General features: G+C 40.8%; 1 protein-coding gene across 1 annotated transcript in view; it reads left to right on the top strand.

Moving 5' to 3' along the window:
* The window catches only part of RSPH10B (radial spoke head 10 homolog B), a 33,708-nt gene extending 9,528 nt beyond the window's left edge, over positions 1 to 24,180 (top strand). Inside the window, exons 6-20 of the mRNA XM_081035272.1 lie at positions 125 to 210; positions 872 to 992; positions 4,316 to 4,492; positions 5,424 to 5,583; positions 5,782 to 5,903; positions 9,191 to 9,380; positions 10,250 to 10,364; positions 11,352 to 11,431; positions 11,530 to 11,678; positions 14,201 to 14,308; positions 15,387 to 15,530; positions 16,961 to 17,077; positions 18,428 to 18,521; positions 22,766 to 22,964; positions 23,880 to 24,180. Coding sequence (XP_080891398.1) covers positions 125 to 210; positions 872 to 992; positions 4,316 to 4,492; positions 5,424 to 5,583; positions 5,782 to 5,903; positions 9,191 to 9,380; positions 10,250 to 10,364; positions 11,352 to 11,431; positions 11,530 to 11,678; positions 14,201 to 14,308; positions 15,387 to 15,530; positions 16,961 to 17,077; positions 18,428 to 18,521; positions 22,766 to 22,964; positions 23,880 to 24,051 — 2,034 coding nt within the window. The 3' untranslated portion in view covers positions 24,052 to 24,180. The remainder of the gene's footprint in view (positions 1 to 124; positions 211 to 871; positions 993 to 4,315; positions 4,493 to 5,423; positions 5,584 to 5,781; positions 5,904 to 9,190; positions 9,381 to 10,249; positions 10,365 to 11,351; positions 11,432 to 11,529; positions 11,679 to 14,200; positions 14,309 to 15,386; positions 15,531 to 16,960; positions 17,078 to 18,427; positions 18,522 to 22,765; positions 22,965 to 23,879) is intronic.
* Positions 24,181 to 26,106: the final 1,926 nt, after the last annotated feature.

Raw genomic sequence — 26,106 nt, 5'->3', positions numbered from 1 at the left:
GTCTTGCCTGTGTGACGTTGACTTCTGCATAGTTTAGACTCCTTAAGTTTATATGTATCTTTATCTTGAAAAAAGCATTTGTTTTATGAGGCTTGAGTCTTTTAAATGACATTATTTGTTTTAGGGCTCCATTTATTACAATCAAGAGGGTACCTCTTGGTACGAGGGAGACTGGGTTCACAACATCAAAAAGGGCTGGGGGGTAAGATGGTAAGTATCACTGCTTCTCATTTGGGGTGTGGGCGACAAGTGTGTGTGGGCCCAAATGGTGTTCACTTAGGCTACTTAAAGCGAAGATGCAGAAATCACAGAGAAAACATTTTCTATATAAACAGGGTGGAATATTTAAATTTAACCCCAGTATGATCTCCATGGTGATGAAAACATTCTACAGAAAATTTAGAAAAGCACCATACTAAATGATGTCTAATCATGCTGTTTTACTTTCTTATACGTAGAAACTGCCTTTCTTTGTTTCCCATATTAATTATGGCTCTCTGTGATTAGTTTTACATTTTCTAAAGAATGGTGACACAATTTTAGACTGAGCTGATAGAGTCAGATATTTTAAAGATTAAAATATTTGGGGGCAAAATATTAACTAATTATAGTATTACAGGGAATTATTTTTAAAAAATTTTAAATCCCTGGTCTTACTCACTTTATCACCTTATTAAATGGTCAGGGACTTTAATAAAGTGATTTATTCTACCCCCTAAAATGATTATTTTTACCGACCACATGCCCATCCGTTGAGCAGGAGGTTTGGATTTCTCAAAGGTGTTTAGAGGGAACATTTAAAAGAAAGTCTTAAAGGTGAATGTTGTATATGAGATAACTGACTGTTTTTATTTATTTATTTTTGTCCTAGTTACAAATCTGGAAACATATACGAAGGTCAGTGGGAAAACAATATGCGCCATGGGGAAGGCAGGATGAGATGGCTGACAACTAATGAGGAGTATACTGGTCAATGGGAGAAGGGCATCCAGGTACCACGCTAGCTGGTGTTAGCAGAATCCACCCAGAGGGGGACCCTCTGCTGATCCACAGCCATATATTATTTGGTATGGTATTGTATGGTAATCTGAAATTCAAGCTCTGCTAAATTTAGAAACTCAAATTATGATTAACTGGTCTAAACCAGGCTTTTTTAGTGCTGTTTTATTATTCAGTTTTCTCTAAAGGTCCTCCCCACAGGCTAGGTTCTGCCGTTGGCGAATCCATAATGCATAGACTGAGACTGTTATTTACACGTTGTACTTACTGCACAGAAAAGAAAAGCTTTGTATGGTTAATTTTATGTGGTTTGCAGAGCTAGGATTTTCGGGTGATATCTTGTGTATATTAATCTGGTAACAGGGACCCTGCTAAACTCACATCATAGTTGTACTCACTTTTTTGTAGATCCTTTGGGAATGTTTATGTAGATAATCATATTATCTGTAAATAGTCAACTATATATCTTCCTTTCTAATCTGTGTGCCATTTGTTCCCTCTTGCCTATTGCACTAAGACCTCCGGTGTGATATTGAATAGGAGTGGAGAGAGCGGACATCCTTGCATCATTCCTGATCTTGGTGGGAAAGAATTCAGTCTTTTATCAAGTGTGATATTAGCTGTAGGTTTTTCATAGAAGCCCTTTATGGGGTTGAAGAGGCTCTCTTTAATTTTTAATTTGCTTACAGTTTTTATCATGAATGGATGTTGAATTCTGTCCAATGCCTTTTCTGCTTCCAGTCAGATCATGTGGTTTTTCTAGTCTGTTGATATGTTGAATTGCATTGATTGATTTTTCAAATGTTGAACCAACCTTGTATTCCTGAGATAAACCCAACTTGGTCATGATAGTATTCTTTTTTATATCTTGCTGGATTCAATTTCGTAGTACTTTGTTGAGAATTTTTGTGTCTATGTTCATGAGGAATATTGATCTATAATATTCTTTCCTTATAATATCTTTGCAGCTTTTAGGGTAATGATGGTCTCATAAAATGAGTTGGGAAGTATTCTCTTTTCTTCAATTTTCTGGAAGAGTTTGTAGAATTGGTATTTTCTTTTCCTCATCAGTGTAGTTGAATATGCCAGTGGAGCCTTCTGGACCTAGAGTTGTCTTTCTGAGGAGATTAACTCTAAATGAACTATGAACTATGTATTTCTTTAGTAAATAATGTGCTATTCTGGTTATCTATTTCCTCTTGAGTAAGCTTTGGAAGTTTGTGTCACTGAAGGAATTGTCCATTTTATAGAAATTGGCATAAGGTTGTTCATAATATTCACTTATTTTGACATATGTAGGATCTATAGGGATGTCCCCCTTTCTTCTGATATTAGTGATTTGTGTTTTCTCTTTTTTTCTTCATTAGTCTTGCCAGAAGTATATCAATTTCATTAAAATTCTCAAATTTTAATTTAAGCCAGTTTTAGTTTTATTTTCTCTGATGTTTTTCAGTTTTCACTTTAATTGATATCTGCTCTTTGTTATTACTTTCCTTTTGCATGCTTTGGGTTTAATTTGCTCTTCTTTTCCTAGAGTTGTAAGATGGAATCTTTACTGATTTGAGACATTTCTTCTTTTCTAATATAAGCATTTAATACTACAGATTTTCCTTTAAGCATTGCTTTATCTATATCCAACTAAGTTTGATATATTATGTTTCAATTTTTGTTCAGTTCAAAATATTTTCTAATTTCCCCATGACTGCCTCTGGCCTATAAATTGTGTTGAAATATATTGTTTAATTTCCAAATACTTTGGGATTTTTTCAGATATCTTTCTATTATTATTATTATTATTAGGTTTAATTCTGCTGTGGTCAAAGAACACACTTTGTATGGCTGCATTTATTTTAAATATGCTGAGGTTTATTTTATGTTCCAGAATATAGTCTGTCTTAGTGAATGTTACATGTATTTCTGCTTTTGTTGAGTGGAATGTTCCATAGGTATCAGATCAAACTGGTTGTTCAGATCTTCTGTGTCATCACTCATTTTCTGTCCAATTTTTCTATCCATTTCTAAGAGAAGAGTGTTGAAGTGTCTGAGTATAAATGTAGATTTGTCTATTTCTCCTTTCAGATCTTTCACTTTTGCTGCATATATTTTGAGGCTCTGTTGTTAGGTGCAGACATGTTTAGGATTGTTATATCTTCTTGGTGAGTTGACCCTTGTATCATTATATTATGTCCTTCTTTAACCCTGGTAATTTTTATTCCTCTGGAGTCTACTTTTTTTCTGATGTGAATGTAGCTTTTTTTCTTTTTAATTGTAAAATACACATAACAACATTTATCATCTTAACCACTTTTCAGTGTACAGTTCAGGGTCAAGTACATTCACACTGTTGTGCAGACATCACCACTATCCATCCACAGCACTTTTTCATCTTGCAAAACTGAAACTCTGTACCTATTAAACACTAACTCCCCAGCCTCCTCCTCCAACCCCCAGCGACCAACATTCAGCTTTCTGTCTCTGAGTTTGACTAATCAAGGTATCTCATAGAAATGGGATCATATAATGTTTGTCCTTTTGTGACTGGCTTATTCCACTTAGCATAATGTCTTCAAGGTTCATCCATCTTATAGCATGTGTCAGAATTCCCTTCCATTTTAAGGTTGAATTATATTCCATTGTATGTTTATACCATGTTTTGTTTATTCATTCGTCAGTGGACACTTGGGTTCCTTCTGCCTTTTGGCTATTGTGAATAATGCGCCTATGAACATGGATGTGCAAATATTTGTTCAATTCCCTGCTTTCAATTATTTTTCTATCTTCCCAGAAGTTACAGAATGGTATACATAGAATCATCACATTGTTGAAAAAGTTGTGTGTGGGTTTATATGTACACATAATATGTTGATTTAGTATGTATGATTGTATGTATCTGGGGAAAATACAGATAAATCCTGAAACCCAAGTAGTGGTTACTCTGGAAAGTGGGATTGAGGAGGGGGGTATTTTTATCAATCTGTATATTAAAAATAAATTTTAAAATAATAATTAAAATTATTAGTATCAAGCTAGGCACTTTATACGCATCATCTTCAGCCTTTATACCCAACCTGCAAAGCAGGTGTTACTTCCGTTTTACAGATGAAATCCAGAGGGCTTAAATAACTTGCCTTAGGTCAGAAAGCTGGTTAGTAAGTAGCTGAGCTGAGACTGAACCCAATTCTGTGTGACCCCAAAATCCATGTTCTTTGCCCCTTCCAATGAATCATTGTATTTAATCTAGTCCTAATTGTAAATAGATTCAGGTAAAAAGAGGAAATATTTTGAGCATTTCTCATGAAAATTTCCTTTCTTTAAGAATGGCTTTGGAACACACACATGGTTTCTAAAGAGAATCCCCAACTCCCAGTATCCTTTGAGAAATGAATACATAGGAGACTTTGTAAATGGATATCGTCATGGCCGTGGAAAGTTTTACTATGCCAGTGGAGCTGTATACGAGGGAGAATGGGTTTCCAATAAAAAACATGGCATGGTGAGTACAGACCTGTGATGATTACATTTTAAAGGTTATGTCAAGCACAGGAAATACAGTAAAAGGCCTGCCATTTTCTATTTCGCAAAGTGCATTATCCATTTTGCATAGGATAACTTAGTATTTTTAAAAGATGACTACATGAATTTTAAAATAATTACCAAAATATCAACTCCCTGTATATTTAGAGGTTATTTAGTTTGTGATGTGTGTGTGTGAGTGTGTGTGTGTGAGTGTGTGTTGAGGACATTTTGGTTTCAAGTAACAGAAAATTAGCTTAATCTTCAGTAAAAGATAAAGACTAGTGTAGGTTTCTCAGCCGGTTTAATTCAGCAGCTCAGGGTGTCAGGGTTTCTCCTCCATCCATCCCTGTGCCGCCGGCCATGTCAGCTGCACCCTTACACCGCCCCGCCCTTGTGATTGCAACATGGCTGCTGAGGTTCCAGAGGTCACATCCACATACCACACTAAGTAGGAGACAAGGAACTCTTTTTCAAGACGCTTTCCACAAATGTCTTGATTTTCACTGAGCTGAATTGGGTCATTTGTCCATCTCTGAATCAGACTGACTATTGGCCCAGGTTTGACAAATACCAAGAGAATCCCTGTTCTGTGATGGGCAGTCTGCTGGTCATTCACAGTTTAATCAGACACATCCTGTGACCTAGGGGTGCTTAAAGTTGGGGAGAGGTTGTGGGGCAAAGACAACGAGAGGAGAGGAGAGGGGGAGAAGGGAAGGAGAATCAGGAGGAAGAGGAGGAAAACAGAGGATTTGCACAGTGACATGAGACTCTAGGAACCTGACTGTGTGTGGATTAAAAACAAGCCAGCAAAAATCTCCAAACCCTTTTAAAAGATATTGATGTACATTTACCAATGGTTTTCTAAGAAAACGTCTCCTCAACTGCAATGGTTACCTTTCTACCTGCAGGGCCGATTAACTTTCAAGAATGGGCGTGTCTATGATGGCCTGTTTTCCCATGACCACATAGCGGAGTTTCCCAACCTGGAAGGTGAATTGGTAAACTGCCCAGACCTGCCCTCAGAATGTGCCGTCAGGAGCCAGTACCAAGGATCTTCCACCAGTGCTGGTAGTGTGTTCACCTGTCAGGTGAAAGGACGTTAGTCTGTGTTAACCATGTAACTTACCAAATATACCTGACACTCAGAAAACAGACGTTTCCCCTGGAAGACTCTCGTATCACATTTCTGTGGGAAATGATTTTGGCATGACATTGATTTAATGTTGCTGTTCACAATTGTCTCCTGTATTTGTCTTCATTTGCTAGAAGTTATCAGAAAGCTTGATGGCAGTGAAAGTAAGTCAGTGTTAGGATCGAGCATTGAGCTGGATCTACATTTGCTGCTGAGTATGTACCCTGAGAAAGACCAACCAGAGGAAAAGAGGCAGGTAAAAAAAGAAAAAGACCTTTGTATTGTGGTAAATTTATGATGTAGGCGTAAATATTCATCAGAGTCTCCACAGTCCTAGGAAAATAGTTGATTACTGCTGTCGTGTACTGAGTGTCTTTTATAGCCTGATGGGTGCTTTGCAGGTATCATCCTGTTTAATTTCAAGCTCTGTGAGGAAACGGAAGCCCAACAGAGGGCCTCAGTGAACTCCCCAGAGCCTCAGAGCCCAAAGGCTCGAGTCACCCTTCCACCCAGATTGGTCTGCAAGCTCAGGCTGCCGCCCCCTTGCTCTGCAGGACTTTCATTCTGCTGTGCATTATTATGGGCTGCCAGGATTCAAGGAACTTCAAACCCTTACAAATCATTAGACTCTAGCAATCCTCAGAGAGAAAAAATGATGTGATTAGCGGCTGGCAAGTCAGAGGGCGCACGTTACACACACTCCAGTATGTTGGCCCTGCTTTGCCTGGGGTTGGGGATGGTTCTTCTGTGAAACTACGACGTTAGGAGATCTTCATGAGTGTTAGTCCCTCAAAAGTGCAAGGCATCTTGGCCCCTTTTCCCTTCCTCACCCCTGCCTTCTCGGGCCCCAGGTCTTTGGGCCTCAGCAGTGAGTCCTCCTTCATCCCTCTCCCTCCCCTTCTCTGTCTCCTGGTCAACACTGTGCCACTCACTGCAAGATTCTTGTTAAACATAGGAACCTTTATTACTTTCTCTAGTTACAAAAGTCATACATAATTCTTGTAGAAAATGTAAAAAATACAGTAAGAAAAAGTAAAAGAGAACCTCTACCCAGACAAAATATGGTGACCATTTTTCTAGTTTGTTTTTTTTCTGTGCAAACCTATCTAGAAATGGGTCATTCTGTTCATATAATCTATTTTCGTGTAGTATTTAATGATAGCTATTCAGTGCCATTACGTACTCTCCACCAATATAATTTTCAGATGAATATATGAACATATACATTGATTTAACAAAAAAGGGATCACATTGTTTTATATTATTTAGATGTGTATGTACAGGTGTACATATTTTTGTTTCACGTGTATGTCATTCATTTTCCACTTTGGAGTTCTATGTCAAAACATGGGTCTTTTAAAAATTATATATTATGAAATATATCTTGACTGTTTTTAATTACAAAAGTAGGACATGCTCTTACAAAAATTCAAACACAGAAATATGAGACATAGAAAGTGAAAGAATTCTACAATTTCACACTTTAAGAATATCTTTGTTTAATGACCAGATAATGTTTCATAATGTGGACATGTTACAATTTGGCAAGTCATGTATGTTTTTTTTACTTTTTGAGATGATTTTAAGACTTACAGAAGAGTTGCAAAAATAGTACCCTTTCCATATTCCTTTTACCTAGTTTCTCCTATTAACATTTTATATCACCATCAAATCCAAGAAATTAACCTTGCTACGACACTAAACTATAGACTTGTTTGGATTTCACCAGTTTTCTCCTGATGCCCTTCTTCTGTTCCAGGATCCCACCCCGGATTCCTCACTGCATTTGGTCCTCACCTCTCTCTAACCTCCTTCAGTCTGTGACAGCTCCTCCATCTTTCATAGTCTTTCATGACCTTGAGACTTTTGAAGAGTACTGGTCAGTTATTCTGAAGAATGTCCCTCAACTTGGGTTTATCTGATGTTTTCTCATGTATATATATTTTTATTACCTGTGATTGGAATCATTTTGTCAAAATGTGGGTGTCTTTTCTTGAGCAGGTTTCTGGAGCATTCTAGTTCCAGACGGAACAAGCTGAAGCCTTCTGGTTATTCCCTTTCTCATCCAAATGGCTGCCTTTGCTGTCAGTTCCACATCTAGTCTGGTTAAGCAGGGCTTTTTAGGATCTGATGTCAACCCCTCTTTCTGACCTGATAATATTACCACATGATAATAATGGCTAGATGTGCATAGAGAGCCCTTGGCTCTGGGCACGGTTTCAAATGCCTTTACGTCCCTAAATCCTCCCAGCAGCCTACAGGGGGGGAACTGTGGTTGTCCCACTTTGCACATGCGGGAGCTGGGACACCGGCACAGGGAGGTGTCAGCCTTGCTCCAGGTCATGCGGCCCTCCTGGCATTCTTGGATCATCCCACCTTGTCCACTACCCCAACCCAGCTTCCATTTTGCGGGCCTGCTCTCTGTGAAGCCCTACTCATTTTTCCTTTCTCAGTTCAAGGGTAGCCTCTTCCAGGAAGCTTTTTCCTTAGCTCCATCTCTCCTTCCACCGTGACTGCTCTACCTTACTGACTTGTGTGTATGTCTTGTGTTCTTTGCTAGATTTTAAGTCTCATGAAGAAAGTTTTGTGTCCTTCTCTAGAACAATGCTTTAGACAGGGTAGACCATACATGTTTATCCAATTGACCTGAATTTTAAAAAGCAGAAGTTGCTGCTAAGAGTGACAGATGCCTGTTGCAGTGCCCGGGTGGGACTTTTCTTTCTCCATGGTGACCCCAAATCCTCTTCCTCAATTTTCTGTTTCATTTGGGAGGGTGAGGCATGGGGTAAGAGTAAGTGGTTTTGGAGAACGGGACTTACAGGCTGTAGGGCTGCATGTGTGGGGAATTTGGGGCAGCATAAGGCCACTGAGGACCTGGGGAAAATAACAGAAGGTGAATGGGGACAGAGGGAGATCAGTAAAGCTATCAAGGGGGATATTGCTGATTTCAGACTTTCAGCCTAAGTGTGATGTGAGTGGTATGTTTTTGTATGTGTCATTCAGCAGGTCAGGGAGTTAGTTCCTTTCTATCCCTAATTTGCTGAGTTTATCATGAATGGTGTTTTGTCAAATGCATCGATTGATAGGATTATGTCGTGTTTCTTTTTTAGTTATCAATAATGATGAATTACACTGATTGAGTTTCCAAATGTTGAACCAGCCTTGTAATCTCAGGATAAACCCTGCTTGTGCTTGACATGTTTATATGTATATATGTATATATATATTACTAGATTCAATTTGCTAATATTTGGTTGAGGATTTTTATATTTGTGTTCACAAGAGATATTAATCTGTAGACAGGAGAATTTTATTGCTGCCATTCAGATAGGAAAACTATCACATAGTAAGAAAGTAATTTCATTGTCCAGATAACAGCATTTTTTTTTACCATTACCAGAAATTTCATTTTATTGACCTGGGGATGGGTGGGTAGAATAACATTACTTCGTATGTTATCTCATTTAATTTAGAAAACGGGTGTTTGTTTTGTTTTTGTTCTTATTGGGTAAGATTAAGATATGTGTGTTTTTCTCTTTTCAGGCAGAATATGCTGTCTTAAGGAATCTTACAGAATTAAGAAGAATCTATAGCTTTTACAGCAGCCTAGGATGTGATCAGTCCCTGGATAACACCTTTCTAATGACGAAGCTTCACTTCTGGAGGTTTCTGAAAGATTGCAAATTTCATCACCATAAAATAACCCTTGCTGATATGGACAGGATATTAAGTGGTGAGTATTCCTGGTCCTCCACACCTTTTGGTTTACAGAGTAGTGTAACATCATGTCACCATGAAACCAGTTAGGAAATGTCGAGTGAGTGAAGGCAGAGGCTGGGAGAGGTGTTCCAGAAGTCGACATGTGGGCTTCTTCTCAGGGTGCTTAAATGTCCTTAAAGAGGCCATCTGTAGCAGGGGCCAGCAAAGGTCCCCCCGTCCCCGTGCTTGGAACACAGCCGTGCTGTTTGCTTGCTGTTATCTGTGGTGGCGCCTGCTCTCCAACACCAGAACTAAGTGGTTGTGACAGACAGTTTCCGGCCCTGAAAGCCTCCAATAGTTCCCACCTGGCCCTTTGCAGAGAAATTTGCCTTTCCCGATCTATAGTAAAAACACGTGAAATTGTCAGGTCAGAAGTAGAAACGATCGGGGGGCCTTGGAATAGACTGGAATAGGCTTTAGGCAGTCTTGGGCTTGGTCTTGATTTCAAATTAGAAAACTCACGCAATAAACGTAACGACTTTGAAGGTTTTACTCCTTTCAGCTGAATTCTGGGAGGCAGGACTCACGTTATCTACTTGAGAAATAAAATATTAGAATGAATTCCTATTTACTTCAAATTTAAGTGTTTGAAACAGACTTAGAATCGGCAGCATTAATCAAACTGTGGCTCTGACCACTCTGAAAAACAATGGGACATGGGATCTTGAAAGTGTCTTGTAAAGTGTCTTAAAGTGGTACTCAATTTTCAGGTGGATACATACGTATTGTTCAGAGTGTTCGCTAGGAAAGAAGTACTCCATTGTATTCAGGTCTTTGACTTGTGTAGCCGGAGCAAATAAAATAGAAGGTTCTAGAAAATACTAGGCAATTTTCTTGTTTTAGACAATCAGGACATACCAGTTGAAGAAATTCATTCTCCATTTACAACAATACTTTTGAGAACATTTCTGAATTACCTCCTGCAGTTGGCTTACCACATTCATCACAAAGAATATCAGTAAGTACTGCTTCTGGCCCCCGTGAGAAGATGAGGGCAGAGCTAGCCATTCCTCTAATCATAATGTTGCCCTCTTCTCTTCGGCATTCATCAGTATTTTTCCATACTCTTGAACTGAAGGACAAAAACGAAAGTTTTGAGACACCAGCTTAGAACTTTGCAAACCCTTCAGACCTGAGTCATGTTTCCGTGCTGCCAATAGCTCTCAGGTTTTTAGTCAGAAATAGCCACAACCAACTCTTCCTTAGGCCAGAATGTTCTGTCTTTCTCAGAGCAAAATTGATATTGTATCTTTAAAAAAAACACACTTTATTTTGAAATTATTTTAGATTTATAGAAGTATTGCCAAGTTAGGAGAGAAAGTTCCTACATATACCCTTCGCCCAGCTCCCCCTTGCGATAACGTCTTACAGAACCATGGTACACTTATCAAAATGAAGGAACTAGCATGGCGGCGGTATTATTAACTAAATTACAGACTTTCCTAGGACTTCCCGTTTCCCCATGGATGTCCTTTTTCTAGTCCGGGATCTAATCCACGATCACACGTCACATGTAGTTGTCCTATCTCCTTAGTCCTCTACAACCCGTAATAGTTTCTCAGACTTTAGCTTTTATGACTTTGACACTTTTGAGGCATATTGGTCAGTCATTCTATAAAATGTCCCTTGATTTTGGTCTGCTGATGCTTTCTCATCATTACACTGAGGTTATGGGTTTTGGGGAAAGTATCAAGGAGGTGAGCGGCCCTTCTCGTGACATCCTGTCAGGGTATGTGACATCTCCCTGTCTTACTACTGGTGATCTTGACCTTGCTTACCTGTGTAAAGTGGTATCAACCAGGATTCTCTCTTGTAAACTTACGATTTCTCCCTTTCAATACTCTGCTTGTTAGAAGCCAGTTGCTAAGTCCACCCACACTCTAGGAGGGGAATTACATCCCATTTCCTGGAGGGAGGAGTGATTATCATATCTTTGTAATCACAGAAACAGAAGCCCATCGCTCTTTTTGTGTTTTACAAAACTGATGACTGAGAACATTCATCCAAATGCCTGCCGTGTAAAAGGTAAAGACAAAACCCATAGGATTATACTTACCACTGTTTTTTCAAAACGTGATTCTATAATCATTTTTTTAATGTTTATTTGTTCATTGTATTTGTAGGCAATTTATTCAGAGGGCAACAGGAGACACTCTATTCCATGAATTACATCGACAAATGCTGGGAGATTTATACGACTCACTGCAGACCAAACGCAGCCCCTCCCCACGAGCTTACAATGAAGATGAGACACTTCCTCTGGATGTTGAAGGTAAGCACTCGTGATTGCGAATTGGTTCCATGTTGATTGACATTTGGATTTTAATTAAAGGCAAAATATTCTAGCGATGATAGGCAAATGATGAGGTGAAGATCTGGGATGAATTTTCATAGCCATTGAATGTTTCCTAGGTCTCGTTCAGCAGGAGGGAGTAGTAATTCTAGTGGTCTGCGACAGTGGCAAGTTGGAAACGGGGCGTCTTCCCAGTTAGGCGAGGGGCCTCCACGGTCTCTGCTGATGCAGATCTTGCCATTTAAAGGAAGAGGGGGGTGAATGTCATTTTTAAAAATTAGCATTCATCACAGTGATTTAAAAAGTTATCAGTTTGGAAAATAGAGAGAATATCTATTTTATACAATATTCTCATACTAACTATTGGTTTCTTTTGTTTCATGATGCTTTTAATTTATACTTGTGGGAAGATAAATGATAAAACTAAAGGAATTGAGTGCTAATAAGGCATTGAGTGCTTTAAGAAATTTAACAGTGTTGTATGTATGCGAAAAAGTGACATTAACCTAGTGTCTAGTGATAAGAAAATAGGTTTTTTTTTTAGAGCATGTGGTTTTTTTGGATGGAATGTTATACAGCTGCTGATTTTTCTTTCATTCTTCGTGTTCCTTTGTTGTTGAAGAAAGGAGGTTGTTTGTCCATGTAGCTTGGTCAGACATCAGGTTTTGGCCGGCTTCTCCCTCAGAGTTCATTAATGTATTTCCCCTTTCTCCATATTTCTGTTAAAGTGGTAGAATAAGAGGCTTGATTGGATTGAGGTATTTTTTTTCTCTGACAAAGCCACAGGTGGTTCTGTGTACTTCTTGCTGTATCCCTTCTAGGGGTGCTGAGATTCACCAGTGGGTTGCATGGTGTCAGCGTGATCCTTCCATTAAACTTTCCCTGTAAACTGTTCTCTAGTGGCTGGGCCGTCCTGACGCTCACTGCCAGCATCCATTATTTCACTAAGGGTCCCACAACAATAATTTCCCAATTCTGTCATTCCTTCTGGATTAATTAGCCGTGAATCCCATTTACATAAGTTTACCTCATCAGCTATTTGATTACTCTGAAATATAGTTCATATAGGAAAAGAGGGATAAATGCTTGATTTTCCCTTTTTATTAATTTTCAGAAAATGGTCGCTATCTTAGCAGTTACTCTGAAATACAGTCCATACAGGAAAGGAGGGGTTATGCTCAATTTTTTCCTCCTACTAATTTTCAGAATAATGATTTGATGTCTTAGCAATACTTAAAAGGTGACTGATGAGCTTTAAAAAAATATATCATTAGCTCCTGGATTTATACATATTTGGTGTGTTTTAATGCATTGCAATCATTTCTTTTCAGATGGTTAAATTTTCTCATTTTTGGCCAATAAGAGTTGGCATCTGTTACCGCGAATCTATGGATTCATGTTGTTTGTTCATCAGTTTTGAAATTTTTCCACTATTACTTCTTTAATCATTCCTTCTGAACACTTTTTCTATTTGCAACTGTAGTTAAAATATTTTAGACTTTATAACACTGGATCCTCTGGGTCTCTTTTCTGACTTTCCATTTTTTCTGTGTAGCTTCTTTACTCAGCATAATTATTTTGAGATTCCATGTTGTTGCACGTATCAGTAGTTCTTTTTTTTTGTGCTGATAGCATTCCTTTTGACAGATGTGCCATGATGATTTGTTATCCATTCACCTACTGATGGACATTGGGATTGTTTGTAGTTTGTGGCTGTAATGACTAAAGGTAGTATGAACAATTGTGTACAGGTTTCTCTGTGGACATAGTTTTCATTTCTCTGGGATAAATGCCCTAGATTGTTGTTGGGTTATGTAGTAAGTATTTATTTTTTTTCAACACTGCCAAACTATTTTCCAGAGTGGCCGGATCACTTCATATTTCCACCACCAATATCTGCCAATATCTGTCTTTTAATTGGCATATTTAGACTGTTTACGTTTAATGTAATTATTGACATGTTAGGTATAAGTCTGCCAGTTCATTTTATATGCTCTCTGGTTTAGTATCTCAGAGAGTAAACCTTCTCTTTTCAGCTTAGGCGTGGAGAGGGTCCTCACGTAGACTTTCAGCGAGTCTTCCTGTGTTCAGCCCTACCTGCAGTGTTACCTGTAGAGGTGCCTCTCCTTCCCGTTCCTACAGCATGACTCAACTCATTCCCTGAGCTCTCTGTTCCTGTGCTGCTAAGCCCACCAGTCCCACACTTTCCCACTCACAGAATCATGTTGGTATCTCCTATCTGGATCGTCTACTCTCCCATTCCCTGTCCTGTGTTTATGCCTCTAAAACAACATTTACAGTTATTTCAGAGGGATGAGGAAAGGAGAAGAGAGGTAAATACCAATGTTAATCCAGAATGCTGTACAAAATTGTCAGTTTTTAAGATAATCATTTCTGGTACATTTTCTTAAAGTGGTGTATTGATATAAATTAACATTAAAAATATATAACTGTTTGTAATTATCAGCCATTATGGTTTGATTGGTTGTTTCTTTTTACAGGACTTTAAAATGATAAATAAAGAATTAACAGCAACCAAATTTGTAGAGATCATAGCAGATGATAATCCTTTCATTCATGATGGAATTGACAGCAACTTTGAACTTGAGGTTTGTAATGAAGTGACACAAATGGTATAGATCTAATTCAGGCTGTTTGTTTTGGCTTGGATACCAAGAACCAAGATTTGATTGAAAAGAATTCTAACCTAAATACATAAAGCTACATATATATATGTATATATATGTATATATATATATATATACATATATATACATATATATACATATATATATATATATATATATATATACATAAAGCTATATATATGTCCTTGATTGTATTAGAAAACTAGAGATTAATATTAAAAAGAATACTTCAGATGTCAGGAAATGAACAAAGTCAAAAGAATATAAAACTACAATACTATTTCATGGATAATTATTTAGCAACTTAATACATGAATGTTTCTGGGGTACCCATGTCAGATACCCAAAGACATTAATTGCTCTCCTCCTCCAATGAATTAATGTTTTTAGCATTTCTTGCAGCAGGCAAATGCCTCATTTTAACAGCTAGACCCACCTTTGGGCAGGTCTCAGGAAATGGTTAGAGCAGGGACACTGGTGCTGAGGGGTGCTGGGCAGACCCCTGGCAACAGGCGGCGCCGGCCCTGAGCCTCTGGACTAATTAGAGGGCCTGTTCCAGCTCAGACGCACAGGCCCTGGGTTCAGGACGGACACACATGGCAGGTGTGGATGCTCAAAGTCCGAGCGAGCCAGCCGCATGGGCAGACAGTCCCCGGGCCCATGGTCGGGGTCATGGAGGGTGAAGGGGGCACAGCGACTCAGTGGATGACACTGGCACTTGTCACTTGGGTTTACCAATGCCACTTTCCTAGTTTAAGAAAAAAGGCAACACTTTGGGAAATGACCGTCCTCAGTAACATAAAATGTTTTCATCCAAACAGAAAGATGACTTACAAACCTAATGATAGAACATGTATCATAATAGATGTTTTAAATGTTGTAGGTTTTATGGCAAACTGGTGTACACCCACAATGCGATACTTAAGCACTGAAGAGGCGGTGTTCTCTGGAAGATAGAAATGAACACTGAGATGAAGCGTGGACTGACCTCGACGTGTGTCAGAATGAATAAGACTGACTATACCTTCTTATATTTCAGCTGGTTTTCCTGGAATTCTTTGAAGCGCTCTTAAGCTTCGTGTTCATCTCTGTTACTGACCAAATGACTAAATCCTGTTTAAATTTTCCAAATGATCACTTGTCTGGAAACAAACATGGCAGCACTTATACAGTAACAAATCAGGTAACAAGTAATAGCTTAGAATTGATAGAGCAAGGAAGGGTTTTATCCTGGAATGGTTATACTGTCATCAAAACTCTCGGGCTTTTGTAACCCTTCAGGAAGTAACTGAAGACTTCTTTTCGCATTTTGGTTTTCTTTTTTATGTTAGGGAAAATGTATTGCCTGGTCCTGACCCAGGAAGTCTCCTCCTCCAATGAATTAGCCACAGTGGAAAACCTGTAATGTAGGTCAGAGTGCCTGCCAGCACGCTGGGCGGACCACGAGCTTAGAATGCCTGAGATATTTTGTTATGAAATGTTGTACATGGTCTAGTGTTTGCACGGGTGGAAAGCCTGCCCCAGAGCCAGGATGCCAAGGAACAGCTCCTGCGTGTGCACGAGGCTCAGTGGGTCCCTGAGGACGGTGCCTGCGCACCGGGTGAGAGACTAGGCCTCCCCGCCAGTCCTCGGAGGAGCAGGGGCAGTGCCGGTGATGGACAGAGGACCCAGCCACTAGGGCAAGGGAGACACTGAAGTTCTGGGTGGGGTTTCAGGTTAGCTGGCCTGAAGGATTTCTGATTTGGAGCCACAAGGGAGAGTGCTGGAGGCCAGCGGAGGCCCACAGCTAGGAAGCTCTTCAGAGCTGCTCCTATAGAAGCCTCTGCACTGTCTTACCATGAAGCCCTGGGCTGTGGCCTGGGCCCCTCGTGTGCTGAGAGCTTCTGGTTCAGTTTCAGCCCCTCAGTCCACTCCATCAGCCAGGTATGGCTCCTCCCATTAGAGGAGATGACTGACGGCTTCTCTACGTCATCAGGGAGCCTGGTCCCTGGCCGACCTGGGTGTGGGACTCTGCTCTGAGGGAAATGAGTGTCTACCTTCACTTCACCCATGATTTTATGGATGGCGTCACCATGGACTCCAGTACCTGAGTGTGAATACTCTGGTCCAGGGCTCCTCTTCAGAAACCATCGAGTCAGGTTCACGTCTGGCTTTCCATGTGGCGTTCCAAATGTCCATCGAGACAAACCCTATAATATCCGTACACTACAGTATGACTTAGCAATGAAGTGGCTCATGAGACACGCAGCGGCGTGGATGAGTTAACCATCACGCTGGTGAGAGAAGCCAGACAGAACAGGGCACGTGCTGTTGTGGTTCCAATCACATACAATTCTAGAAAGTGCAGAGTCACCTGAAGTGACAGAAAGCAGCCAGTGGTTGCCTGAGGAGGGGAAGAGGGACCACCGAGGGGCACAGGAAGTTTTGGGGGCGATAGGTATGTTCGCCACTTTCACTGAGGTGGTGGTTTCACAGGTGCAGGTGTCGAAACTCATCAAATAGTGCAGTTTATGTGTAGTTTATTGTAAGTTACACTTCATTAAGGTCATGTTTGTGTGTGTGTATCTCCATGGAAACCGGCATTCTCTTATGTTCTCCTTCTTGACTCCCCAGCACAGGAGTCCCAGCACAGCCATGAGCCAGGGGTCTGACATGCACAATGGCAGTGCCAAGTCACCTTCAAGCAAGTTAGCACTCTTGTTTGATTTTAGCAAAATCAGGAAATCAGAGGTTTGTATTTATAAGGCCCACGGAAAACGAGCACATGGTTGTCGTGGGAAGCACTGTTGCTTGCCTACTGCGTAAGTGATGGTCGTTCTTCTGTCTGCTTGGGTCTAGCGGTGAACCCACAGCCCATCTTCCAAGGACTACATGCTAGTGAGGTGGAGAGATGGTAACAGGTGAACCACAGGACTAGCTAACACTCATGGGTGTTTCTCAGGGCCACGTGGGGTGTTTCCTGGGCATTAGCTCACGTAACGCCCCAAACAAGCTTTGGGCACTCTTACGACCTCTAGGAGGGAACTGAGGCACAAGGTAATGACATGCCCACAGCCACAGAGCTAGCTAGCAGAGGAGCTGGGCGGCCGTGGCAGCAGTTAGACTCCAGAATTTGCATGCCCACCACAGTGCAACCCGTCCCCACACTTCCGAAGGAGAAGTGACAGGAAGTGGAGATGGGTGACAGACCGGGGAGTTAGTGAAGGTCTTCTGATGAAGTGACATTTGAGCGTACCTGAAGGAAGTAAGAAGCAACCATGTAATTGTCTGGAGGAAGACAGTTCTGGAAGGCCCGAGGTGCGAGCATGCTTGGGTTGAGAGAACAGTGGAGCAGCAAGTGTAGCCAGGCCGACGTGGCTCGGGAAGACGTCCTCGGGGAGGCAGCAAGCCCGGCCTGGAGGGCATCTGGCCATAGTGGGAACCTGGCGTTTACTCTGAGGTGGGAGGGAGGCCCCTGAGCAGAGGGGTTGAGGCTCTCTATGGCTTCCCTGCTGACCAACCCGTCAGGAAGCTCTGGGAATTATCTGAAGGTATTTTGAAGGCTGTAGCTTTTGACAGGAAGAGAAAGCAAAGGTGATTCCAAGATTTGGTGCCTGAACAACTCGAAGAACAGAGTTACTGTTTACTGTGAAGGGGAAGACTGGGGTGAGGGGAGATGAGTTTGGGGGCAAAAGTAAGGGGTTGGTTTTAGGCCTATTAGGCGTGAGGTGCCTGATTAGACATCCAAGTGGTGACAGCAAGTGGCAGGCTGGACACACAGCCTGGAATTGAAGGGTGAGTGTGCACAGAGTATAGAAGGGATAAGCTTAAGATTGGCATTAGCGTGAGAATGTGCGCACGTGTATGATAAATACTTTCTCAGATCTTGGGTTCTTGGGGGAGGAGCCTTTCGGTAGAAACAATAACCGTTATTCATTTCCTTCGTAGTATAAATGTGAATATTTTATACAGGCTAAAAATAGTCAAATTAGCTTAAAGAGAATGGTCTCATTAACAATCTAATTATTCATAACGTAGAATATGAGTTTTAGTCTGTCATGATGCAGAGATATTTTACTTTATTTTTTTTCAACATAAAAGCCCAAGATGAGGACGGCACCGAGTGATGAAAAACTTTCCAAAGTAAATTTTAAATCTCCAGGAAAAGAGCTAACTTTTTTTTTATCTCAAAACGGTGAGTACAAACTGTTGCTTATAAATGACAGAGTTTATAAAAATGTACAACCATCTTTTAAAATATATATAGTCAGGCTGCTACTGCTGTTTCCAATTCTGCCTCCTGGCTTGACAGACTCACTTTCAAGACATGATCTTACTGAGTTGGGTTTTTGTTCCAGTTTTAGTGAGAGGTAACTGACTTTCAGTGCTGTATATACAACATGACTTAAATATCATGAAATAATTGCCTTGTGATGGGGCCTCTTAGGATTTGCACTCTGAGCAGCTTTCATATTTACATGATGTGAATTTTCATATTCACATTTTCATATTTACTTAACTGCAGTTATGAACATCTTCTTGATGGATTGACTCCTTTATCATCATATGACCTTCTCTGCCTCTTTACCATTTTTAGTTTAAATTGTTTTATCTGCCATAAGTAGAGCTACTCTTGCTTCTTTTTGGTTTACCATTTGCTTGAAGTATCATTGTCAATCTGTGTGTCCTTAAGGCTCAAGTGAGGTCTGGTAGGCAGCATATTGTGGGATCTTGTCTTATTATCCATTCGGCCATTATGTGTCTTTTGATTCGAGCATTTAATCCAGTTACATTTAATCATTGATAGGTAAGGACTTAAAATTACCGTTTATTGTTTTCTGGCTTTGCCGTACATCCCTTTTTGCTTGTTTCTTATCCTGCTGGGTTTTTTTTCATGTTTTGATGTCTTTTGGTATCAGTATGCTTTGACTTTTTTTTTTTTTTTTAAGATTTCATTGGGGAAGGGGAACAGGACTTTATTGGGGAACAGTGTGTAATTCCAGGACTTTTTATTCCAAGTCAAGTTGTCCTTTCAATCTTAGTTGTGGAGGGTGCCATTCAGCTTCAAGTTGTGTCCTTTCAGTCTTAGTTGTAGAGGGCACAGCTCAGCTCCAGGTCCAGTTGCCGTTGTTAGTTGCAGGGGGCGCAGCCTACCGTCCCTTGCGGGAGTCGAAACCGGCAACCTTGTGGTTGAGAGGATGCGCTCCAACCAACTGAGCCATCGGGGAGGCAGTTCAGCTCAAGGTGCCGTGTTCAATCTTAGTTGCAGGGGGCGCTGCCCACCATCCCTTGCGGGACTCGAGGAATTGAACTGGCAACCTTGTGGTTGAGAGCCCACTGGCCCATGTGGGAATCGAACCGGCAGCCTTCGGAGTTAGAAGCACAGAGCTCTAACCACCTGAGCCACCGGGCCGGCCTGCTTTGACGTTTTTATCACGATCTTTTGTGTTATTACTACAGGTTTTTCTCTTGCGGTTACCATAAGGCTTACATAAAATATCTTAAGATTGTAACACCTTATTTTAAACTGATAACTTCAACAGAATGCCTAAACTTTACACTTGGTTATCCTGCCCCTCACATTTTAGGTTATTGATGTTGCCAAGTGTGTGTGTGTGTGTGTATATATAATATTGTGTAACTAATAACAGATTATTATAATTATGGTTATTTTTACTATGCTTTTTAACTTTTGAATTAGAGTTGCAAGTGAATTACACACCACCATTACTATATTACAGAATCTAACTTTGACTGTGTATAACCATCACCAGTGAGTCTTACACTGTCTTCTTATGTTTTTATGATGTTAATTAGCATCTTTTTACTTCCACTCAAAGAACTCCCTTTAGCATTCCCTAATTTAGCTACTGGAGTGGGGGCTCCCAAGAAGTAACCACAACGCTGAGGGGAGGGGGCTCGATGTCCACCCTGGGCTCTTTTCCTCCTGGAGGAACTGCAGGCTCAGGGGAGACCTCTTGGCGTGGTGTGGTGCAGCCTGGGAGAGGGGCAGTGTGGTCAGTGTGTAGCTGCTCCTCTTCCCTTTCCAGTGCGGTCTGTCTTGTTCTCTGCAGTGCAGAGGGGTGCTTCAGCCTCACCCCCAGGTCCTAGGATTCTCTCAGAGGTGTCTTGTCCATGAATAGTTTTGATTCTTCTTGTGAGGGGGAGTGAGGAATGACCTATGCCACCATGTTGGTGATGACACTTCTCTCGGAGTTCACTTTCAAGGCACGATCTTACTGAGCTGAGTCCGTCCTCTGGGACAGCTGTCCCTCCACCTGGGTCCTGCACATCCATTGACTGTGTCCGTATACAGTCAACTTCTCTCTCTCAGGAGTCTCATTCTCTTTGGTTTTTCAAGATGCTCAAGTTAAAAACAACAACAAATAAACCCTTATTCAATTCCTCATATTCCTTTTAATATTATACTTTTCCCTGGTAAAATCCCTCTAGCATTCTATCTGCCGATTCCATTTCCTAAACTCTCAGTTGATTCCTCAGCTGTCCACACTGGCTTCCAACTTCATCCCTCACCTCTGTCGGGTTCATCCAATGCCTCAGGGTTGTCTCATTAAAGAACAGCTAGGTATGTTGATTTGAAAAGTAAAATATCATCCAACTACTTGGAATTTAAAAGGAAAAACAAACAACAAAAAGCCCCACCAAAAATGAAGTCCCGTCTTCTAAATAATTCTTAGAGAAAATCAAATTGCATTTCTGAGAATAGTTAGAAAACCGAAATACTAAAATATTACCTATGAGACACAGTCAAAATTATAACCAGAGAAAATTTATAGTATTAAATGTTTTCACTATTAAACAAGAAAGTATAGTAACCCAAACTTTCATCCCAAAACGGTAGAAGGGAAGAATTAATAAAATACAAGCAGAGCAGGAGGAAGGCATTAAAAAAACAAACTTACAAAAAAAGTACTAAAAATGATCATTGTAAAAGCTAATTCTTTTTTTTTTTTTAATTTCTTTTGGGGAATATTGGGGAACAGTGTTTCTCCAGGGCCCCTCAGCTCCAAGTCGTTGTCCTTCAGTCTAGTTGTGGAGGGCGCAGCTCAGCTCCAAGTCCAGTCGCCATTTTCAATCTTAGTTGCAGAGGGCGCAGCCCACCATCCCATGCGGGAATTGAACCGGCAACCCTGTTGTTAAGAGCTCATGCTCTAACCAACTGAGCCACCCGGCTGCCCTAAAAGCTGATTCTTTAAGTAAAAAGATAAAATAGGTATCCTCAACCTAGTATAGTCAGAATAAAAGTGATAAACACATATATACTAATTAGGAAGGAAAAAGTAACCAGATAAGATTTTTCTAAGTATAATAAGAGAGTGCTATATATGCACTGCAAAGCTAATAAATTGGAAACATTTGAAATTATTTATCAAAAGTAGACTCAAGAAAACGTAAAAAACCTGAATAATCATGGGAGAAAAAAGTCAAAAAAATTATTCCCCCAAATTTAATTTTTATGAGCAAGTTCTTTAAAAAGTTTAAGGAAGCACTAATATAAGAATTATTCTTTTTTTTTCCTACTCAACTTACATTTAATGCCACATGGAGCAAATGTAGACTTTTCTTTTTTTACCCCTTACCCTCATCTTCCACCCCCCACCCCCCAAAATTCTTATATTTTTATATTATTTTTTAAAAATCCAAAGCATAAAATAAAGCTTTCAGTTTATTTAACGTTAGTGTAACCAAGATATGAAAACCTGATAAAGATTAAAAAATGAAAATAACAGACTTACTGTTTCTCAGGAAGGAAGGAAACCACCCAGAGAGGGAATTCTGGGAAGACGGAGGTGGAACTGGTGTAGGTTTTCTCATCTCCCTAGATTCTCCCATAAAGACAGTACAGCAAAACCAAAAAAACCCAAAACTGCACATATGACCTATTTTGTGACAAGGTATCACTGTGACAGCAATAAAATGAGTAGATAGGGACTAGCCACCCACTGCTACAGAACTTGCATGACATCAGAATGTAAACAGGATGCAATGGAAAGTACTTCCCTCCTTATTCAATTCAGAATTAAAATCCTCTTTTAACTATTTTCTTAATGAAAACTGCCTTTAAAGACAATGTAAGCAAAAAACAAGACTCCCCACCCCCTGCAACATGGAAAGTGTTGCAAATTTTCTAGAAAGGTGCAGCACTTAATTTTAGAAAAACAAAAGCTATTTAAAAGGAGTACGTGTACCAGGAGACTCACAGGCAGTGCTGACAATCATAGCCGTGCTGTACAGCCACCCAGGCAGTCACTGCAGCATTCTGTGGCCACAGGCACCCTTGTGCGAGGAACCCCACACCTCCCCATTTTCCGGGGGATGAGGCACCACTCTGGAAGTGGCAGAACCAGAATATGAACACACTCTCCTAAGTTATTGCAGAACTGTGTGAGTGCTCATTTTAATTAAACTTTCTTCCAGAGAAAAAAGAAAAATCCAAGGAGGAAGGGAAGGAAAAGCTCAACATGTGGGTCCGTAATATGTGTATCTTTTTTGTGAACACATTCTTCCAAGCACACAAATGTGAAGAAATTCTCAAGGAGAAAGTAAAGGAAAATAGGTTACATCTTGTAGCGTTGGCCAAACAGAGGAAGATTGAAAATGAGGAACTGGAAGCAAGGTAACTTTATAATAACGCCTCTTGGCTCTTTTTCCCCTGCACGAGCTCTCAGTTCTCTCTCCTTCCTGTTGTCTGGAGCTGCCAGAAGCTTCAGGAGCAGTGCTTCCATTAAAAATATCCAACTTCCTAAGGGTGGCGTGTCCTCATGTGTTCTGGAGAACCTGCAGAGGCCTGGAAGAATCCTGCCTGTGGGCCACCGGTTCTCTCCTTACCGGTTGTGTAAGGTGGTGATGACATCTGTGTCCCAAGCCTCACACGAAGAGGCACTATGACGGAGTGGCTGAGAGTCAGGCCACAGATCCATACTGCCCAGGTTCAAATCCCAGCCCCACCATTAAACACTTGGGTGACCTTGGGCAGTGTCCATCACTGTGTGCCTCAGTTTCCACCTCTGGAAGCTGGAAATAATAACCCAAAGGACTGCTGTGAGGATTACGTGAGCTAGTGTTTGTAAAGCACCTACAACCATGCCTGGCACATGGTGAGCACCCAGTCAGTGCTGCACTTACCTTTCTAGAATCATGGTCCAGGCTCAGTTCTATGCAGACATGTTGGTCCCGAGGGCAGATGCCTATTTATTGTAAAGTGCATCTGCAGCCGGCAGGTCTGTTGAAGAAGGCGTTCAATTATACTTAAGGAAAAAGACTAAGGAGTGTTTAAAAAGGCTCCTTACTAGCTGCTAAGTTGCTACAGAGAAAAGTGGTTCACAAGTCACTTTAGATATATGAAAATTTCGTTTTGAATTGTCTAGATATGGCATCGCTTTTTATTTCAGGCAAAGGGAGGATAATTTACAGCCTTTTTTAACAAACACTGTTGAAATCCAGGTACGGACAACTTGACACTATGCACAGCAGAAAACTGGTTTGAAACTACAAAGAAAACATACGTTCCTGTGTTTGCTTCTTGTGTTAGGCTGGATATCTTGAGAGAGGAAGAGGCCAAAAGACTAGATGATGAGATGGACATCGCTGTGCTCAAGGAGCCAACAGACACATCCTCCTCGCAGTTCACGCCAAGCCCCACGAAGGAGGAGGCAGTGGTGTCCCAGTCCAAACCCATCTCGAGCAAGAAAAAGAAAAAGTAGGTCGCTGGGTTTGTACATGAGCCCCAAGAACAAGTCAATGTAGGAGGCGTTTAGAACCGAAGCACTGTAACAATTTTCTGACCAGTAAAATCGCTTGTGGTTTACTTCTTGTCTTAGTGTTCTTGAAATACCACCTCTGTGTTGAAGGTTTCTTCTAAGGTTGGATCACTGATATGCCCCCATTTTGAAGACTGTGCTGAATGAAAACACCTGTATGTGGGTATTCAATGTGTGCTTTCAATATGATTTTTAAAAAGTCAAAGTAAAGTATGGGTGATTAAGTTTAGGATCTGATGAAACGGACTGGAAATCTGTGGGGAGAAGATGAAGCTATTTAAACATTTCTCTGGATCCCTCTTCCCCCAAAACAGCTCCTTTGTCCTTGTACCCGCCCTGTAGCCAAGTCCTACCTGTCCTTCACCTGCCACCTCTGATACGGTTCCTTCCCCGGTCCCATCCCACCAAGTCCCACTGCCCCGCAGACAACACTGCACGGACCGAAGGCCAAGAACAGCAGCAAGAGTGCCGTCGGCGGTGCAGTGCACACTCAGCCTCTTCGACGGTATTAGAGCTAATAATGGTGTGAAAATTTACCAGGAACCACAAAAGGCATGAAAATACAATCGGTAGCTTCCAAACTAGCAGAAGGACAGGAACTCATCCAGCATAAGCCTGGGAAATTGGAAAACAACGAAAAGGATGGAAACAGAAAATAAAAGCTGGGGGGGGGGGGAGTGCTACGATACTGTAATCAGCAACGTAACAGGTTAAACGCACCCCTCCTCTGACCCCCACTCAGGGATAGATTGGATTAAAAAATCAAATTCGTTTCAATGTGAATCTTTACAAGGGAAACATTTTCAAGAAAACCATACAGAAAGGATGAAAATAAAGGTATGAATAAAGGTATACCAGGAAAATCTAATCAAGATGACAGGAATAGCAAGCAATATTAAAGGCAGACAAAACAGATTTTAAAGCAAACACCTGCATGATACAGGTAAAAATTAATAAGAGGACCAATAAGCAGAAAGATGCATTATTCGTGTGCATCTTACATACTAACCTTGCAAAAGCTGACAGAATGGAAGAAAACGACCATGTTTCCCCGAAAATAAGACCAAGTTTTATATTAATTTTTGCTCCAACAGACACATTAGGGCTTCTGCTCAGGGGCTGTCATCCTGAAAAATCACACTAGGGTTTATTTTCCAGTTAGGTCTTATTTTCAGGGAAACACGGTATAATGATAGAAGAAACAGATCAGGAAGACCAACATTTAGTAAGAATATAGAAAAGTTAAGGAACTCAAGTAAGTCTGAACCAACAGTTAGAAACCAGAATACAACAGACAATAAACACTGGCTACATTTTAGGTTGAAAAGTGCAACTATTTCCAATGACACATCAGAGACCACGATCACATTGCATAGCAATTACTAAGACAGCACTGAAGGCCCACCATCAAGAACGCTTAATATCACTGGAAACTAAAACACACAACCTTACATGACTCCTGGGTCAAGAGGAAATCAGAATGGAAACTGCGAATTGTGTAAGACTGGGTGACAACAAAAATGCTACACATTGGCGAGAAGTCCTTCCCCGTCTCCTCTCTACCTCAGCAGCTCACGCAGGCCAAGGGAAGGGGAACTGTGGTGCCCGTGAGGGCCGGGTGGTACCAGTGCTTCCAGACCATACCTGCCTAGTTTGCACCCAAACTCTGCTCCAGACCTAACTCTGCTGTCCTAACCTAACTAAAAGTTAGGTTAAGTTACATAAAATTCAGCCAGGCCCCGCCTCAGCTGTGAACCTGCATGGGAGTGCTGCGCTACAAACAACACTTTGTTTAGACCATACTGAAAACTTCCATTAAGTTCTCTGTGTTATTATACGTGGTCTAAATATCATGTTAGTTCTCAAGAGAAAAACCGAGTCTAGCAATTAATTACTTTGTGCAAATGCCTTAGCTCACCACTTCAGGTCTAGTGACCAAGGAAGGGACCCCAATTCTGCGAAGCTCTAGCTGCTAGAATACCGAGGACGAGCCACGAA

Source organism: Rhinolophus hipposideros (assembly GCF_964194185.1).
Source record: "Rhinolophus hipposideros genome assembly, chromosome: 23".
Classification (NCBI taxonomy): domain Eukaryota; kingdom Metazoa; phylum Chordata; class Mammalia; order Chiroptera; family Rhinolophidae; genus Rhinolophus; species Rhinolophus hipposideros.
This window is presented reverse-complemented; position numbering and strand designations above follow the sequence as displayed.